General features: G+C 39.6%; 1 protein-coding gene across 4 annotated transcripts in view; it reads right to left on the bottom strand.

Moving 5' to 3' along the window:
* abcc8 (ATP-binding cassette, sub-family C (CFTR/MRP), member 8) overlaps positions 1-15796 on the bottom strand; it is a 63767-nt gene that overhangs the window by 1891 nt on the left and 46080 nt on the right. For 2 of the 4 annotated variants that reach the window (XM_044356699.1, XM_044356700.1), the window contains exons 24-39: positions 15482-15607; positions 15153-15246; positions 14376-14444; positions 11775-12022; positions 9310-9476; positions 8557-8784; positions 7502-7594; positions 7130-7232; positions 6609-6722; positions 5480-5600; positions 4884-5014; positions 4658-4736; positions 4393-4501; positions 3488-3591; positions 1257-1390; positions 116-178 (exon numbers count right to left, since the gene is read on the bottom strand). In XM_044356699.1, the coding sequence (XP_044212634.1) occupies positions 116-178; positions 1257-1390; positions 3488-3591; positions 4393-4501; positions 4658-4736; positions 4884-5014; positions 5480-5600; positions 6609-6722; positions 7130-7232; positions 7502-7594; positions 8557-8784; positions 9310-9476; positions 11775-12022; positions 14376-14444; positions 15153-15246; positions 15482-15607 (1983 nt within the window). The remainder of the gene's footprint in view (positions 1-115; positions 179-1256; positions 1391-3487; positions 3592-4392; positions 4502-4657; positions 4737-4883; positions 5015-5479; positions 5601-6608; positions 6723-7129; positions 7233-7501; positions 7595-8556; positions 8785-9309; positions 9477-11774; positions 12023-14375; positions 14445-15152; positions 15247-15481; positions 15608-15796) is intronic. The other 2 variants (XM_044356702.1, XM_044356703.1) reach the window with 1 other exon arrangement.

Genomic DNA, 15796 nt, shown 5'->3' with positions numbered 1-15796 from the left:
CTCTGTATCAGTTTACAAGAACTGCATCAGCAGTGCAGATAAAAGTTAGCGCTCTCAGGGGGGGAAAGGGAGAGCTGCATGCGTTACTGGAAAAAGCGGAGGGCACGATACTCACTGCAATTATAACTACTGTTCGGTCAGCAAAAGCAGTCATCACCACTTTCTGCAGGATGCTCTCCTGTGGGGACAGAGGCAGAGAGAGAGAGAGAGGAGGTTGACTATGACAAAGAAACACTCATAGAGTCAATATAACCTTCCACTGTATAAATAAACACACACACACATCTTTACATGAACTAAGACAAGTTTCACCGGCTGCTCTGGTTTAAAATACTTCAATTTGTTCTCATGACTAGATGTTCAAAATGATCGCTGCTTATCTTAAATATCTGTAAATGTTTGTGCCTGAAACACAGTAAACACCCCTCCTGCATTGTTTGTAATGGAAAGACACACTGTTGTATGTTTCGCTCACTTCAGAGGTTCTTGAGGCTTATTTTTCAAAATGTCACCTCTCTTGTTCCTCATCATCTGAGCTCGCTGACTCTGTTGGGTCCATGAATAAAAGCTCAGCTCTGTTTGCTGGAGGGCAGCGGTGCTGTGTTATTGTGAGCTGAAACTGTTGCTCTTTGTAGCCCATCATTGAAGAGAGGGTCTTAAGTAAGAAGCAGCCATTTGTTTAAACTGACTCCCCTCAGGCTCTTACTGCTCTGAGTATTTTCCTTCTATATCATCCTTTCTCTTTCTGCTTCACACACACTTCCTCCTCCACTCCAGCTTCATTTTTATCCTCCTCTTATCATCAGTTAAAGGTACAATCTGTGATCCAAGCCTGCTATCTCTCCCAAAATGATTGATAGGTCTTTTAATCTATGGACTAACTCTAGACACCTACTTAATATAAGTTATCACTGTTTTCTGATGCTGTTAACTGGCTTGTATTTTCAATTTAAGATCACACAAACATGCAATTTTTACATCTATAATAATATGTGAATATAATCTAAAATATAAAGTTTAGATGGTGAAAAGTCACAGACTGGGCCTATAAATCTCCCCATCTGTCTGCTTTCATCAGTGTTCATTGTTGCCATGCCCACAGATGAAAATGACCTGGTGAGTTTCCGGCTTCACCCCTCACATCACTGCACCTGTTGTCTCTTTCAACTCCATTTCACTGTCTCTCATTTCCTTCACTTTCCTTCACCTTTCCATTTACTGCCTTAAAAAGGCTCTTATGTTAAACACACACTGACCGTTGCCATATCGATGGACGCAGTAGCTTCATCCATGATGAGGATGCTGCTCTTCCTGACGAAGGCTCTGGCCAGACAGAACAGCTGTCTCTGACCCTGGCTGAAGTTTTCTCCTCCTTCCGTCACCATGGCATCTAGAAGAAAACAACATTTACTTACATATGTTTACTTTAATAAATATATAGCAATGCAGCACCAGTGTTCATCTTTTCATGATTACATCACTGAAACACTATTATGTTAACTACATGAGAGAGCAAAATGATCAAATGAATTGGCCATCAACTCTTGGCTTAAAGATTGATTTCCTGTATACGTCTCTATGATCATAAAAAGATGCTTGAAAAACTTATCTGTTCTACAGTGAGCTATCAATAAGTACACATGTTTTTTCCAAATCTGGTTTTGTTTTAAGTTACATAGGAACAGCTTTTCAGTGTGAAAACAGAGAACTGATGGTAGTTTTCAAATGAAACTTTTAAAAGTGGATTATCTTGAGTTGGAAACACAGGATTCATTAAAACAAATATACTCTAGCCATCAGGATCACATGCATGGTAAATTGATTCCTTTACTGAGGACAGAATCAACTCCTGCACCACCACATATGACACTTTGTACAATTTTTGAGGTGTGAGAGGGTGATTAAACATCAGTCTGTAAAAGTATGATGAAATTTAACTTTCACTCCCTGTTACATGACTTCATCATGTAACAGGGGGTGAAAAATGAACAGTTTACTAGATAGTGAAACCCAATAAATAAAAAATAAATATGTATATGTGCATGTTATATTAAGCATTTAAGTCCCCTTCCACTCAAAAATATGTTTTTCTTCTTGTTCGAACAGTTGGATGTTTGAGCTTCACTGTGCAGAGTTTGACACTAGAAGGCTGTTTTCACATTCATCTGCTGAAAGTGGAAAGTTTTTCTGTGTTCAGTGAAAATCTGAGTTTAAAGTGTAAGTTTAAGAGGTGAGTCTACGAGCATGATTTGTGACATCGCTAGTTAAGAGCCAATCCTGGTCCAGTATTAAGCTTACACAAGTGTGATGTGGAAACTTGAAACCTCCAGCGCACAAACACTGAGAGTGAACTTTACTGTGAAGTAGGAGACATCTTTTGTGAAATAAAAACTATTCACATATTCAAAGTTTCTTTAATTTTTAACAAGGGAGAAGAAGTAGCTGTCATTTTAAGGATTTTAAATAATTTAACATTTTTGTGGAAAAAACACATCAGACAAATTACTACTCAAAGTAGAGTGTTTTATACACTTCTTAAAACATGTATGGAGGGGAACTTTAAATATGTGATTGATTCAAGGACTAACTTTAACTGTATCTAACTTTATAAAAACTCACCACCACTACAGTAACAAAGAGTCTTCTGCTACAGTACAGACTGATTTAAATGCAAACACTGTTGGCACTGTACTGTTACATTTATTAAATTAGTGTAACAGGGCGAAATTAAGTGGCCATTAACTCCTGGGTTACAGATCAATATGTTATTGAACCTTTGGCTCCGGTGAACATAAACTACAGCAGAGAGTAGCTCAGTTTCAACATGTCACTCATTGACACACAAAAGTGAGATGAGTGCCAGCAGTCTATTAATCCAACAGAGTAGTAAAAGGATTCAGTTTTCTCATGAGAAAGCATTGAGGATGACAGAAACATAAGAACTGAGTGATGAATTGCAAAGCAACGGGAGCTAAAGTAAGCCACCATGCAGAGAGGAAGCCCCATACATCAGCATGCCAAGCATTCATCATGCCTGTAGTTTAACTCCGCTAAAGAGGCTCTGAGCTGACATGTGATCTGATCTGTGAGACCGCTGCAGTCTGCTACGTCAGAGCAGCACCTGAGATAAGCAGGTACAACTGTGCAAGATGGAGCAGCAACACATAACGCAGCTCTGACAGGGATTTAAAAAATTAATGACTGTGTATTCTGATACAGCAGCTTGATCTTAGTGTCGAGACACTCGAGCAGCTGACAGTGAAGGAACTGTTGTATTCATTAAACACATGCTGTTTGCTTATATACTGCATCATTTGACTGTGTTGAAACAAATATAAACAGCTGCACATGGAACACATTTGTTAATATAGTGTTTTCTAGTCTCTGGCACTAACAGTAATAACAGTTTTTTGTAAATGTCAAATGTGCGAGTTATCTCTTTCTCACACAAACACACAAACACTTAAACAGACACACATATTCTCACCAAGCCCTCCTGGAAGCAATTTAACAACCGGCTTCAGCTGAGCAATATCCAGAGCTTCCCACAGCATCTCATCCGTAGCCTTCATCTCTGGATCCAGGTTGAACCTAGACACACACACACACACACACACACACACACACACACACACACACACACACACACACACACACACACACACACACACACACACACACTTCATTAGCTACATAACGGGAGCTCAGGCACCCACGGGCAATTGTGACCAACCATCATAATGTGAGGTGACCATATGAGGAGAGTAGAGCATAGCAGAGCATCGGCAAAGCAGAGATGATATAAAAATGTGTCATGTTTCATCACTTTGTAAACTGCTGCCATCAAAACATACATTTTTCCCTTTTGGTGTCTGATTTTTTCTCAAATGAGAACACAGGACAAGTGATTTACAGAGCAGTTATGTCTGCTGTAGACAAAAAATGATATTTAATTTCAGATGTATTTTAATATTAAACTGGTAAAGAAGTGGTTATCAAATCTCATTGTGATCTCTATCTATTTTTAGTAATGTCTCTAATGACTATGTAATGAACATTTTAATATATCCCGAACTACAGTTTGGCAGCTTCCTTACATTTCTACTTTTCCAACATGACAAAGCCTTTATCATCACTGTTGCTGAGGTCTAAAAATAAAACTCTCCAGTGGAGTTTTCAGAGAAATGTCCTCTTATCTGCAAACCCTCAGCTCTACTTATGCTCCGGATGAATCACTTTGAACTGTGTCTGGCAGTTTGCCAGTTGGTCCAGTTACTGGAAATGTTCTGTGTTTTTCCCCCCTTCTGCCGACACTTTTAGTATCACATTATCAGCCAATCTAAATTGCTGTGACAACTGACAAAACTGATAATAGAGTGAAGTTCATCGTACCGAATGGTGCCACTAAACAGGAAGGGGTCTTGGAGGATGATGGACAAGCGAGACCTGAGTGTCTGCAGAGGCAGCTTGGCGATGTCGATGTCGTCAATTACAATCCTCCCTATGAGAGAAAAATAAATGCTTCACTCATAAATGACATTACAAAGTGCAACATTTAAGATATTCATCAATAAACAAAGGTTTTTCTTAGTAGTGTTATATTTCATTCATTTCAATAATATCTGCATACTGATGTGAAATTTAACTTATATTTTACCCTCAAACATGTCCACCATGCGGAAGAAGGCCAGGGAGAAAGATGATTTGCCGCTGCCCGTCCTGCCACAGATCCCCACCTGAAAACAAACAAATCTGAATCATCATTATCACAAAAACTCCATCATTCATTCACAACTTTTCCTGACCTTTGGATTTTATTTCCTCTTCTTTCTCTCTCTCTCTCTCTCACACACACACACACACAGATTGAGGCATTTGCTTACCTTCTGTCCAGGGCTGATGTGTGTGTTCACGTTTTTGAGCACAGGCTTCAGTGTGGTGTCGTAACGGACACTCAGATTCTGGATCTTGATCTCTCCCTGTTGGGGCCAGCCATCAGGGACCTGAGACACAGCTGAGCACAGACATAGAAACACCGGTGAGATTTAGCTTTCACTTTTTTTTACCTCTCAAGAAGTCAGAAACGAGAGGAAACTGACTGTAGCTGTTTCTTCTGCCCTATTAGCAGATTTATAATTGTTATCTCTCCATTTGTGATGATTAGACCCAAACTGATATAGTTCTGCCCGCCACTTTGTAAAAGCTCATTTGGCTGAAAGGAAACATGCATGTAAGATAGATTATTAGGGAATATAAAGGCTTTAACTTACTGAAAAACAGCTGAACGGGGATAAAGATACAGTTTTTCATGAGCGTTATGATACCCCTACTTGAGCTGACAATGATGAATGTAGAGAAAACGTGGGACCACTTCAAACATCATCATGAATGAGGAAGAAATTACAACCTGACGTGATTTCTTTGTGCACATGAGGAATTAGTGAAAGAAGGTTTATTTTAACTGCGTTGCTTCACTCACTGAGCAGACCCTCATAATTCTCTGGTTCGGTTTTGAGGAGGCCGTTAATCCTCTTGACTGAGCCGAGCTGTACTTCCATGTCCGCCAGATTACGCACCATCCAGTTCATGTAGTTGGATACCTGATACACGAGGTGAGGAGGATGAGGAGGAGGAAGAGGAGGGGGAGGAAGAGGGGGGAGTAGAGACGAGTTGTCACCACAATGTCACCACAGGCAAACACACGGTGTGTTAGAAGGAGGGTAATGAGTCAATGCGGCAATGTCTCTGCTCAACTTTAAAACTGCATCCAGTAAAAAAGAAACATTTTTTGCAAACAGCATGAACTTTGGAACAAGAGGTGCTGGAAAATGCGTCCAGATAGTTTAAGTTCATCGCTTTAATTTTTTAAAATAAGTTTCATTAGTAAATACCCAGATGATGTACGAGAACCACATCGGTTTAAACTGGTTTCCACTTTTATTTTACTTAATGTCTCTACACATAGAAATTAACATCAAAAGTTACTGTGTTTACAATAGCTTACAGTAAACAAGGTCCTCTTGTGACAAGCACAGCTCAGAAAATCTTCCAGTTATGGAAAATGAAGAGCAAAAAAGGGGGAAAATGCCAGTGAGCTGCTGATTATTCACCAAATTCTTTCTAAGTAAGCAAGCAAAGAGTACTTGAAAAAATCCATGAGAGCCCAGAGACACTCCAGAAAGTTATTTAAACTTGACTCTTTAGTCCTGTTTATTTTTTATAATTAATTTATCCAATTAGTGTATCATAGATGTGTTTGAGTGGTTAATGAACTATTTTGCATTGCGTTCATGTCAGATGTTGTGTTAAGTAAACTCTGTAGATGTACCGAATGCCAAGAATATTCCATACTTAGTCATTTAACACCAAGTGTTCTTTTTATACATTTTGTTGATATTTTACTTTTCATGTGTAAAAAAAAAAAGGATTTGATCACTGATAAAAAAGTTTTGGAGTGGCTTTTAGATCCATGTTTAAATGTTCACACACACCAGATGTTCCATGAGCCATCACCACCTTTATCACTTAAACATCTGTATGGTCCTTTAAATGACAGGTAAAAAAGCAATGAAAACCCCCCACAAACACACACATACACAGATCCTCACCATGAGCGCGTACGTCAGACCCAACCCCACAAGACCGGTCGACAGCTGGTAATAGAGGGAGTTTGTGATGGAAGCTACAGCGGCTACCAACACCACACAGGCTCCGATATACTCCTGCAGAGAGTCAACATGACAGCAAGAAGATATTGAGATGGTTAATAAAATAAAAAGAGATCTGTTATTACAGATATGTTTATTGACAACACACAATGACAAGTCAGCAACAAGCCCTGTGTGTGTTTTCATTTACATCTGTGAACATTCACCTATAAATGTCTCAAGGTTATCTTCACTGTGACACAGCAGAAACCAAATGATCTGTGAGCATCATGCATCCCGGTACATAAAACATTACAGGAAGGCACGCTGTGTTACTAACAGGACAGGAAATTCAGCTTTTCATCATCCCAACAGAGGGAGCAGTTACACGATGACTGCTGTCTAAAAAAAAAAAAAAAAAAAAAAAAAAAAAGCGGGATTGATCAGAAGCTAAAAGAGCTGAACAGTAAACGGATCATTACCATGCGGACTTCCAGCCAACGATTGGCTGCTGTGAGGAAGAGAGAGGCGATGTTGTTGGCATCAGTGAACTGCAGTAACCTCTGTCTGAATCTGGGCTCATATCTGCCAGAGGAAAGAAAATCTACTATTATTACACTTTCTATTCCCTGAGAACCGACTGCATTTTATACCAACAGTACGTGTCCAACATGAGCCAATTATGAGGAAAGCTTATTGGGAGATTAGGATGTATTTAGAAGGATTAAACTTAAGGATTTATTTGTTGAATATTACAGTAAGTGAAATAGATTTTATTTCCCTCTTATATAATAATCATGATGTTTCAACCACTGAGAGACTCTGAGGATGTGAAGGGCCAGAGAAAATGTTACCTTAGGGCCCTTATAGTCGTGAGACCTTCCACTGTCTCAGAGAAGTGGGAGAGGAGGGGGAGTTGGGTGCTGTCCTCCAGCTGCTGCAGGTCCCTGACCAGAAGACAGAGGAAGCAGCAGAGAAGGAAATATCAGAAAAATGTGAACAATTTTGGCTCTAATTTAGTTTGTGTCACACAAAAGACTTGTATAACCTTTTTTTCTATTATGTAAAGCTGCATTGAATCACTGATGCATGAGCTGTCTTGCTTTTATTTGAAAAAATCTATTGTATTTATTTACTGAAAGTTTCCCCCATCTACCTGTGTTTTTCAGAGCGGCTAAAACTGGGAAAAGAGCTACATTATAAAATAATGACAGATGATAAATTGTTTATAATTTGCACGTCACAACATAAATTAATAAGCATAGATCTGATGAAGCTTTGCTGTGAAATGTGTCCTATAGTAAGTTGTGTACTGATGAACAAAATTGTGGGTTTATGCATTTTGGGCAGCAAGCACTGGAGAAGTGATGAAAACAGAGGATGATCTCACATCCCACTGAGGAAAATAACATTTAATTCATAAACAAGTTCAAACCTCAAGAGATTAGGAAGAAACAATTATTGCAGGCAGGGATGTAACCAGCATTTTATAAAAACTGAAGTCATGAGTCCAAATTAGTCCAGCACAACCAAACCCCCCAAAGACTTTTTCACCAAGCCAAAACCTAAAAATTATTTATTTGGATTATTACTATTTCATGTTTCACATTTTTCAAAATTTAACCGTTCAATTATAGCTTAATTAAATTAAATTTAGTTACATAATAATCTAAATGCTCCCAGGAAGATCATTTCAGTGGAAAAACATCCAAAATGTCACATTTAAATGAATTTAAATAATATATGTATCATCCTTTAAAAACCTTTCCTGTATAATGTTGTGTAACTGTAGAATATAAACTCCTCCTTTGGTTGGTAAAACATTCAGTAACAACACCAAGTATATGAAATGACTGCAACACGCGATGATGAAAACCTTCACATCTGTGACATCCACCGTCAGACTCACCTGGAGGCCACCCGAAAGTATTTCTGGATGAAATAGCAGGCGACGGCCAGCGGGAGCAGGGCGATGAGAAACACGGGGGTCACGTAGGAAATGACACCCAGGGCAGATACGCACAGCAGGGTGGAGCGGGAGAGGCACTCCAGCGTGGTCGGGATGTGCTGGTCGATTGTGTTTGTGTCAGTGGAGAACCTGTTGAGGATGGTGCCAAGCGGTGTCGTCTCAAACAGCCTGGAAAGATGAAGAAAAAAAAAAAAAGATGACTTGTGTTTACTTAGCAAGTAAACTCCATGATGATTCTGACAAAATGTGCAAAATCTGGACAGACATGGTAATATGCATAGTAATATTTCAACTGCTTTATTTCACTACAATATTCCTAAAACATAATATAAAACAAGTGAACCTTGTCATTATTTTTTAGAGATTTCCATAACGTGATAATAATATTCAACAGCTGGTTCACTTTAAAGTCTTTCATGTGAAAAACAGTTTATTCAGCTGTGTATGTGAGTGTATATTCACTACATGCAGGTGTGTTATGCGTCTTTCTCTATGTGAGTGTGTCTCCTGGGTTTTGTGTGAGGAAAGCAGATGGTGCTAAGAGTAATGGGGCGAGAAAAGGTGCTTTTAAGCGTATATCCGCTTTTAAATGATGCGTTTTAGTGCCCATACACACACACACAGTATCTCTCTCTGTCTGTCCCTTTCACACATCATGAGGCAGAGCTGCAGCACACACAACGAGCGTCGTACCGCATGGGGGCCAGTATGATCTTGTTGAGCAGGTTGTGGTGGAGCTCCTTGGCCACACTGAGGCCGGTCCACTCCACAGCCACAGAGGTGACCAGACAGAGGACGATGCCCAGGCAGCACAGCACGCTGAACACCGTCAGATACCACGAGTGACTGAAGCCGCAGTCCTACAGCGAGAGATAGACAGAGTTATTAAAGACTGCAACTCTGTGTGTGGGTGCGTTTGTGTTTTAAAGAGACTGGGGCGTTCCTGCCAGTCAGTTTGCTTGTACAGCAATTATAAGCATAATTAAACTCTGAGCCAGTGAAGCTTTCAAAGCTGAGCTGACAACAAGAAAAAGAAGCTCGGAGTTGCTGCAGTGTCCTGTCCTGACCTTCTCTATTTTCTACTTAATTTAATATCCTCTTCACTCTGCACTATGATTGACTGTTTCAAACTTGTCATTTTTCTTTTAATTAATCATATTTTGTCTCCATTTCCTATGTGCCATTTGTGCCTTTTCTATGATGCCATTTGAAATGTGACTCATACTGTATGACAAGATATGTTAATGTTTTCGCTTATTCACATTTGATCAGACTTTAGAGTTATAATTCAGTTTGGATTAAAAATTATGGATTATTATGGAAAATAAATCAATTCAAAATGTTTTTCGAAGTGAATTACATAATCAGTGATACAATTTTATGAATTCTAGCAGTACAGTTTAAACTTGTGATATCATACTGTGGGATGATACAAACATTTTTATAATATAATATAATAATAATATTGTTCATATTTATAAAAATGTTAGACAACAACTTCAGCAACTTAGCTAGTTTAAATTATTCTTCCATGAAATGAGGAGAAGTTGTATTTCTCATTAAATTGAGATCCACACACAAAAGCCACAATCAATGATCTAAATGTGAATAAAAGAGTCACCTCACAACAATATTCACAATGCAATACTGAAACCTGCTATCATTCCTTTAAATGGCTGACTGGTCTTTTAATACATGGACTGTTTAATTTCAGACAGACACATAAAAGAATTAACCATTTATAACTTAACTGGCAAAATAATAATAGAAACAAACAGAATTTCAATTAAAAGAAAAGAAAAAAGACTCCACTAATCCTAGATAGTAGAAACATCAAGAATTTCCACCAGTGTAATCCTTTTCATTCTTTCATAGCCATCATTTGAAGATGGACAGAAAAGACAGAAAGATTATCTGTCACTTGTAAGAGCCTTGACAGTAACATTTAGTTTCTAAACTGCTGTCCGGGCTGTTGGACAGCATCCTGGCAGCTATGTGAAGTGGCAGTAAGGTGCCAGAGTTTGTGTTTGATAGCCGAACAGGACTTCAGAGTGTCCCCACGTGGATAAGTCCACGGCAGAGCATAGATTAGATACACTTGGCAAAGACACACTGAAGCTCAGCCAAACAACATGTGCTCGGCATTTAAGTGACAATTTATCTGCACTTGACTGCACATTCATGTGTGTGACAGAAGTGAGGATGAGACGACAGCAATGCCTTTTAAACTGCTGTCCTCAAACCCCAGCTGACTCTGTCTTTAGCCGCATGACCGTGTGAAATGTCACCTGGCATTTCAGTCCACAGGACACACACACACACACACACACACACACACCTATTGATAACAGAGCTGCTTCAATGGACCTGGAACATGATAATCTGCCAACAGATGGTTGGTCCCAATATGTGAACAACGCAGCCTACAATGCAGTTTGTGTGGGTGTGTGTGCCAGCAGAAGCTATATTTGGGAGGAGGCCGCCAAAAAAAAACATGCTGAAAGCCAAACAAAGGTTAAAGAAGTATAAAGTAGATGACAAATGGCCTCTCTTTCACACTCACATGTTTTACACGTTTTTCACTCATGGACTTAAACGCCTCAGAGTTCATTCATTTATAAGATCTGTTAGACCAGACTGAATGAATCATCATTGCAGGCCTCATACGTACTCTTACTCAAACATTATTTCATAAATTTATTTTTCCATTCTGACACCGAAGCTCCACTAGCACATTTCTGTGGCTCTAATATGCAGATGAGGCTGAGATGCAGTTGCTTCAGGGTGTGTTACAGAGAGCTTCATCTGGAGCTGGCAGTGTCTGTGTTTGTGTTTTAGGTCAGCTCTGCTTAACTGAGATTCACAGGGGAATTAGTGAGAAAATTGTTATGTAATTTCACTTTGGCCTGCTCTCCAAAAAAAAAACAGTTTTCTACTCAGACCAGCAGTTGCCAATTATTTCGGTGTTGATCAACAAACAGATTGATCAACTAATCATTTCAACTTTATTCTAAATACATATTCAGCTCAGCATCTGTTTGTGATTTACTCTCCCTTAAAGGCAGTGACATTAAAGCAGAAAAACTTTATGACTCTAAAAACTGATGGTCAATGCAGAAAAAGATATTTTTGGCCATCTCATCCTTTCAGCCTCTCACCTGAACAAGCGTACAGTTGCTAGCTGTGGCCTCTATCTTGGCAGTGATGACGTGTGACGTCCAGTGAGCCAGCCAGTAGTCGATGGCGACCATGAGGGAGTGTTTGAGGAGCTGTGATATAAGGAGCATGGTGAGGAGGAGGAGCCCGGCAGAGGACAGGTAGGTGCCACAGGAACGCCAGGGGATGGTGGCTCGCTGGCGCATCACCTGTGATAGATTGTCGTCATCGTCGCTCTCCACGGATTCCTCTGAAGCCAAAACGGAGACAAGTTAAAACGTTTAAGAGGCTTGGTTTATTTTTTGGCCAAATCTGAAATTTGACCAGGATGATTTTTTGATTATTTAGGAGGTAATAAATAAACCTAAAATACAGCCACAAGCGCCAATGAACGGGGTCCAAGCACAAAGGACAGCTTTCAATTTAATATAACCTTTAGAAGAATTTGAAAACATGCCACATGCATAAATTACCACATGGTTGGCAAGTGTGAATTGGCCACCTGGGGATTCAAACCCTTTACCTTTGCAGAAGGTGACTTAGTGATCGCACCACTGGTGGATGGCTTTCTACAGCCCTTCTCACAACTTGAGGCAATGACATCATATGTGCAAAACTTTTGTCTACTTAAAACGCTTACAACAGTCAAAACGTTCAAACATCATTCTGCTGGTTTCGGGTGTATTGTCAAATATTTCAGTGAAATTTGTTTAAAAATTTGATGAAATAGAAAATGTTGTGCATACAGTACAAATTACAGCAAGATATTGAATATCATTGTGGACTCACCATTCGACCGATCTGAACACCATTTAAAAACTTGATATCTACCATCTAGAGAATGTCTGTTTCGATTTTGATAGCATATGAATGAAGATTTGTGGAGATATAGATGTTAATTGATTTTGCATATTTTGAAAAATATAGAGTGACATATAAATATAGACTTCTGGTTGCAGCAAGGCAAACTTTTGTCACAATTCAGTGGATGTACTGAAAAAATTTCAGTTCTGTAGGACGTACGGGTGATTTATTTTGATTTTTTGAAGTTTGGAATGTGGAATGTCTAGAAATTTAGATTTGTTGTAATAAGCCACACCCACTTTAATTGATCATTACCAAATTTTATGCATCGACTGAGTCATCACCCTAGATCATGCAAACCAAATTTTGTACAAATCCATGCAGACAATTACCAGATATAAACTTTTCAAATTTGTGGCGCCCCCCTATTGACAGAATATCACAGGACTGTGTAGCGAAGCTCTGACCTAGCATCCGAATACATAGACCAAGTGTGGTTACAATAGCTTAAGAAGCCAATTTTGATTTATGAACATTTATATAAAATTGAACTTAAAGACACAGGTTTAAAAATATATGATTTCAAAATGATATAGAATATCAAAAATACAAAAATGTACTTTTTACGGCAGGGTCCAGATATGCTTTATGCCAACGTTGACACCAATTGTTCAAAATTTGAAGGAGGAGTAGAAAAAAAAAGATTTGGACAGAATTCAAAATGGCAGAAAATCTATCTAGGCGCAAATGGGCATGGCTTATGTGGATAGACTCATCTGTGAGACTTATGATTCAAAAGTTATAGGTAAAAACATAAAGTTCGTTTTTATAGTGCCACCATCTCGCCAATTTTTTTCTTTTTTTGTCTGAGTGGTGTTTGAGATTTCCAACCTATCTGCCAATTTTGGGAAATGTTGCTGTTACGGTTTCTGACACCCAGGTACTTTTAGGGAACAAGAACGAGAAGAAAAAATAAAATAAAAATAATAATAATAATCCTAGCAGATACAATAGGGTTCCAGCAGCTTTGCTGCTTGGACCCCTGATAATCAATTTAAGTGCTCTCTCCTCTGCTGCGACTCTGACATTCTGCTCTCTGACATTTCTGATGTTCCTCCTCTTTTCTAGATATTTAATCATTTTCTCTCTCTGTCCTTCTCTGACATTTGTCAGACTGTTCCTTCCTGTGTCTGTATGGAGACACAGGACAAAACAAGGACAAGTGCAAGCAAAGGGCAAGAGAGAAGAGAATAAAAGGGCCAACAAAGAGGAGAAACCAGAGAGAGACAGAGTATGCTACAGGCTTCAGTATCCATATTCATTCATGCTCTATGACACCAGGCAGATGCTCATTCCCATGAATGCAGTGTTTTTCAGGGGCAGTCATGACACACTGACTGGGGGTGAGGAGCTAATTTTAACGACCTCCCCACCCCTGATGTAAATATATCACAGCACATCATGCAGAAAGCTTTGGAGCATGAGGCTGCATGTGTGAGGCTCAGACAAGCTGGAGGCAGAGAGGGAGCAGGAGAGTCGAGGAAGAAAAGACAGGGACAGAATGACTGGCAGGGCTGAACAGACTACAGCTACCATCATCTTCCATCATGCTGGCACGTTTTAAAAAGCAAGAGTGAGAAATGTTTGGGGGGGAAAAGCGAGAGAAAGAAAATACTACATGGATGATGAGACTCTAAGATGGTGGGAGAAGCTGACACAGCTGCGATTTGCTTGCAGCGTCACAATGCCACAGATGTTATTTGCTTTTTTTGTTTTGCTTTCATGCTTTCTGGCCACACCTGCTCGATCGAACATGAGGGTAAAACCTGGTGCTGGAGCCATCGCACAAGTCCACTCAGGGGTGCCACCAGCACACGGGAGACAACACAGAACACAGATAAAGAGTACAGCCACTGCACCTTAACACCTTCCACTACAGTCGCACGTTTCACAGCAAAGACACACACAGAGAAAGGGTCAGATTGAGTATCTCACAACAGGAGGCTGGAAGAGAGAAGTGCTGTGTCATATCTGGTTGCTGAGAGAAGCCAAGACACAGAACACCAAACCCAGGGAGAAGAGCAAGGTCTGGAGTTTTTACCACCGATGCAATGTTTGAATTATATAAAAGCACAAGGGATAAGAATGAAATGCAGGGAATTTGTAGTCATTCAAATCATTTATATGATCACATCAATCCGACACAATTTCAGTCACGTTGCAAATGCTCATGTCATATCATAATTGATGTGACAGCAGCGATTGCACAGTAACACATTTCAAAAATAAAACATGAAACTCCACTCATCCTTATAAAAACCAAACCAGGCTGCGCTGGTCGTTTCATCACCATGAAAATAGGGCCCTTATTATAACAGGGGCTGTTCCTCAGCAAATAAACACAACAGGAAAGGGGAAATGATACTCCACCTTTATCATTACCAGTATACACACACAAACACATTTTAATCAGGCTGAAATCAGTGAAGCGCTGATTGCATTATTCCCAATCATCTCCAAATGTAATCAAGCTGCTGTTTTCCAGTTGTCATGGCGACGGTCGTGTGACATCTCACCTTCTTCATCCTCTTCGGTCCTGACGGCTTCTCTGGAGTACATGGCCCTCCGCAGGTTTTTCCTCTCCAGGTCTGTCATACTGGCCACCGCCTCCTGGAAGAGAGATGATGAAAAAAACATTTTATTCTCACCAGGACACTAAAGACTACAATCTGTTGCGATATTACGCAAAAACCCAGGCAATCAAACTTTAATTCCAGGCAGCACTAGATAGTTTGCACAGGTACTGAATAAAAAGGTCTTAAATTACCAAAAGCAAAGGCTATTAAAAGCTGATTTGAAGTCATTAAGGATTAATCAGCAATTTGAGTGTTCAGTCATGAATCACCTTCTCAAACTCCTGGTCCTCTCTGTGCATCAGAGTTTTCCACTGTTCAAACAGCTCAGGCTCAGAGTTCGAGATGTCCTTCAGAGTCCCTTCAGTCTGGATGGTGCCGTCCTTCATAGCAATAATCTGATAACAAACATAAACACAGACACAAAGAAAAGGAACAAATGCAATCTTTTGTATTAGGAGAGAATGGAAATCAATCTTTATGTGCTCTGGGATCCTCCTGAGATAAACTGCATCCCAGATGAGACAAGAAAGTGTTTATATCATAAAGAATATAACAGCTTTACAAATGGACAATTACTTTGACTG

The sequence above is a fragment of the Thunnus albacares genome, chromosome 7 (assembly GCF_914725855.1).
Source record: "Thunnus albacares chromosome 7, fThuAlb1.1, whole genome shotgun sequence".
In the NCBI taxonomy this organism is placed as follows: Eukaryota; Metazoa; Chordata; class Actinopteri; order Scombriformes; family Scombridae; genus Thunnus; species Thunnus albacares.
Note: the sequence above shows the minus strand (reverse complement) of the source record. Positions and strands in the feature narration are given on the sequence as shown.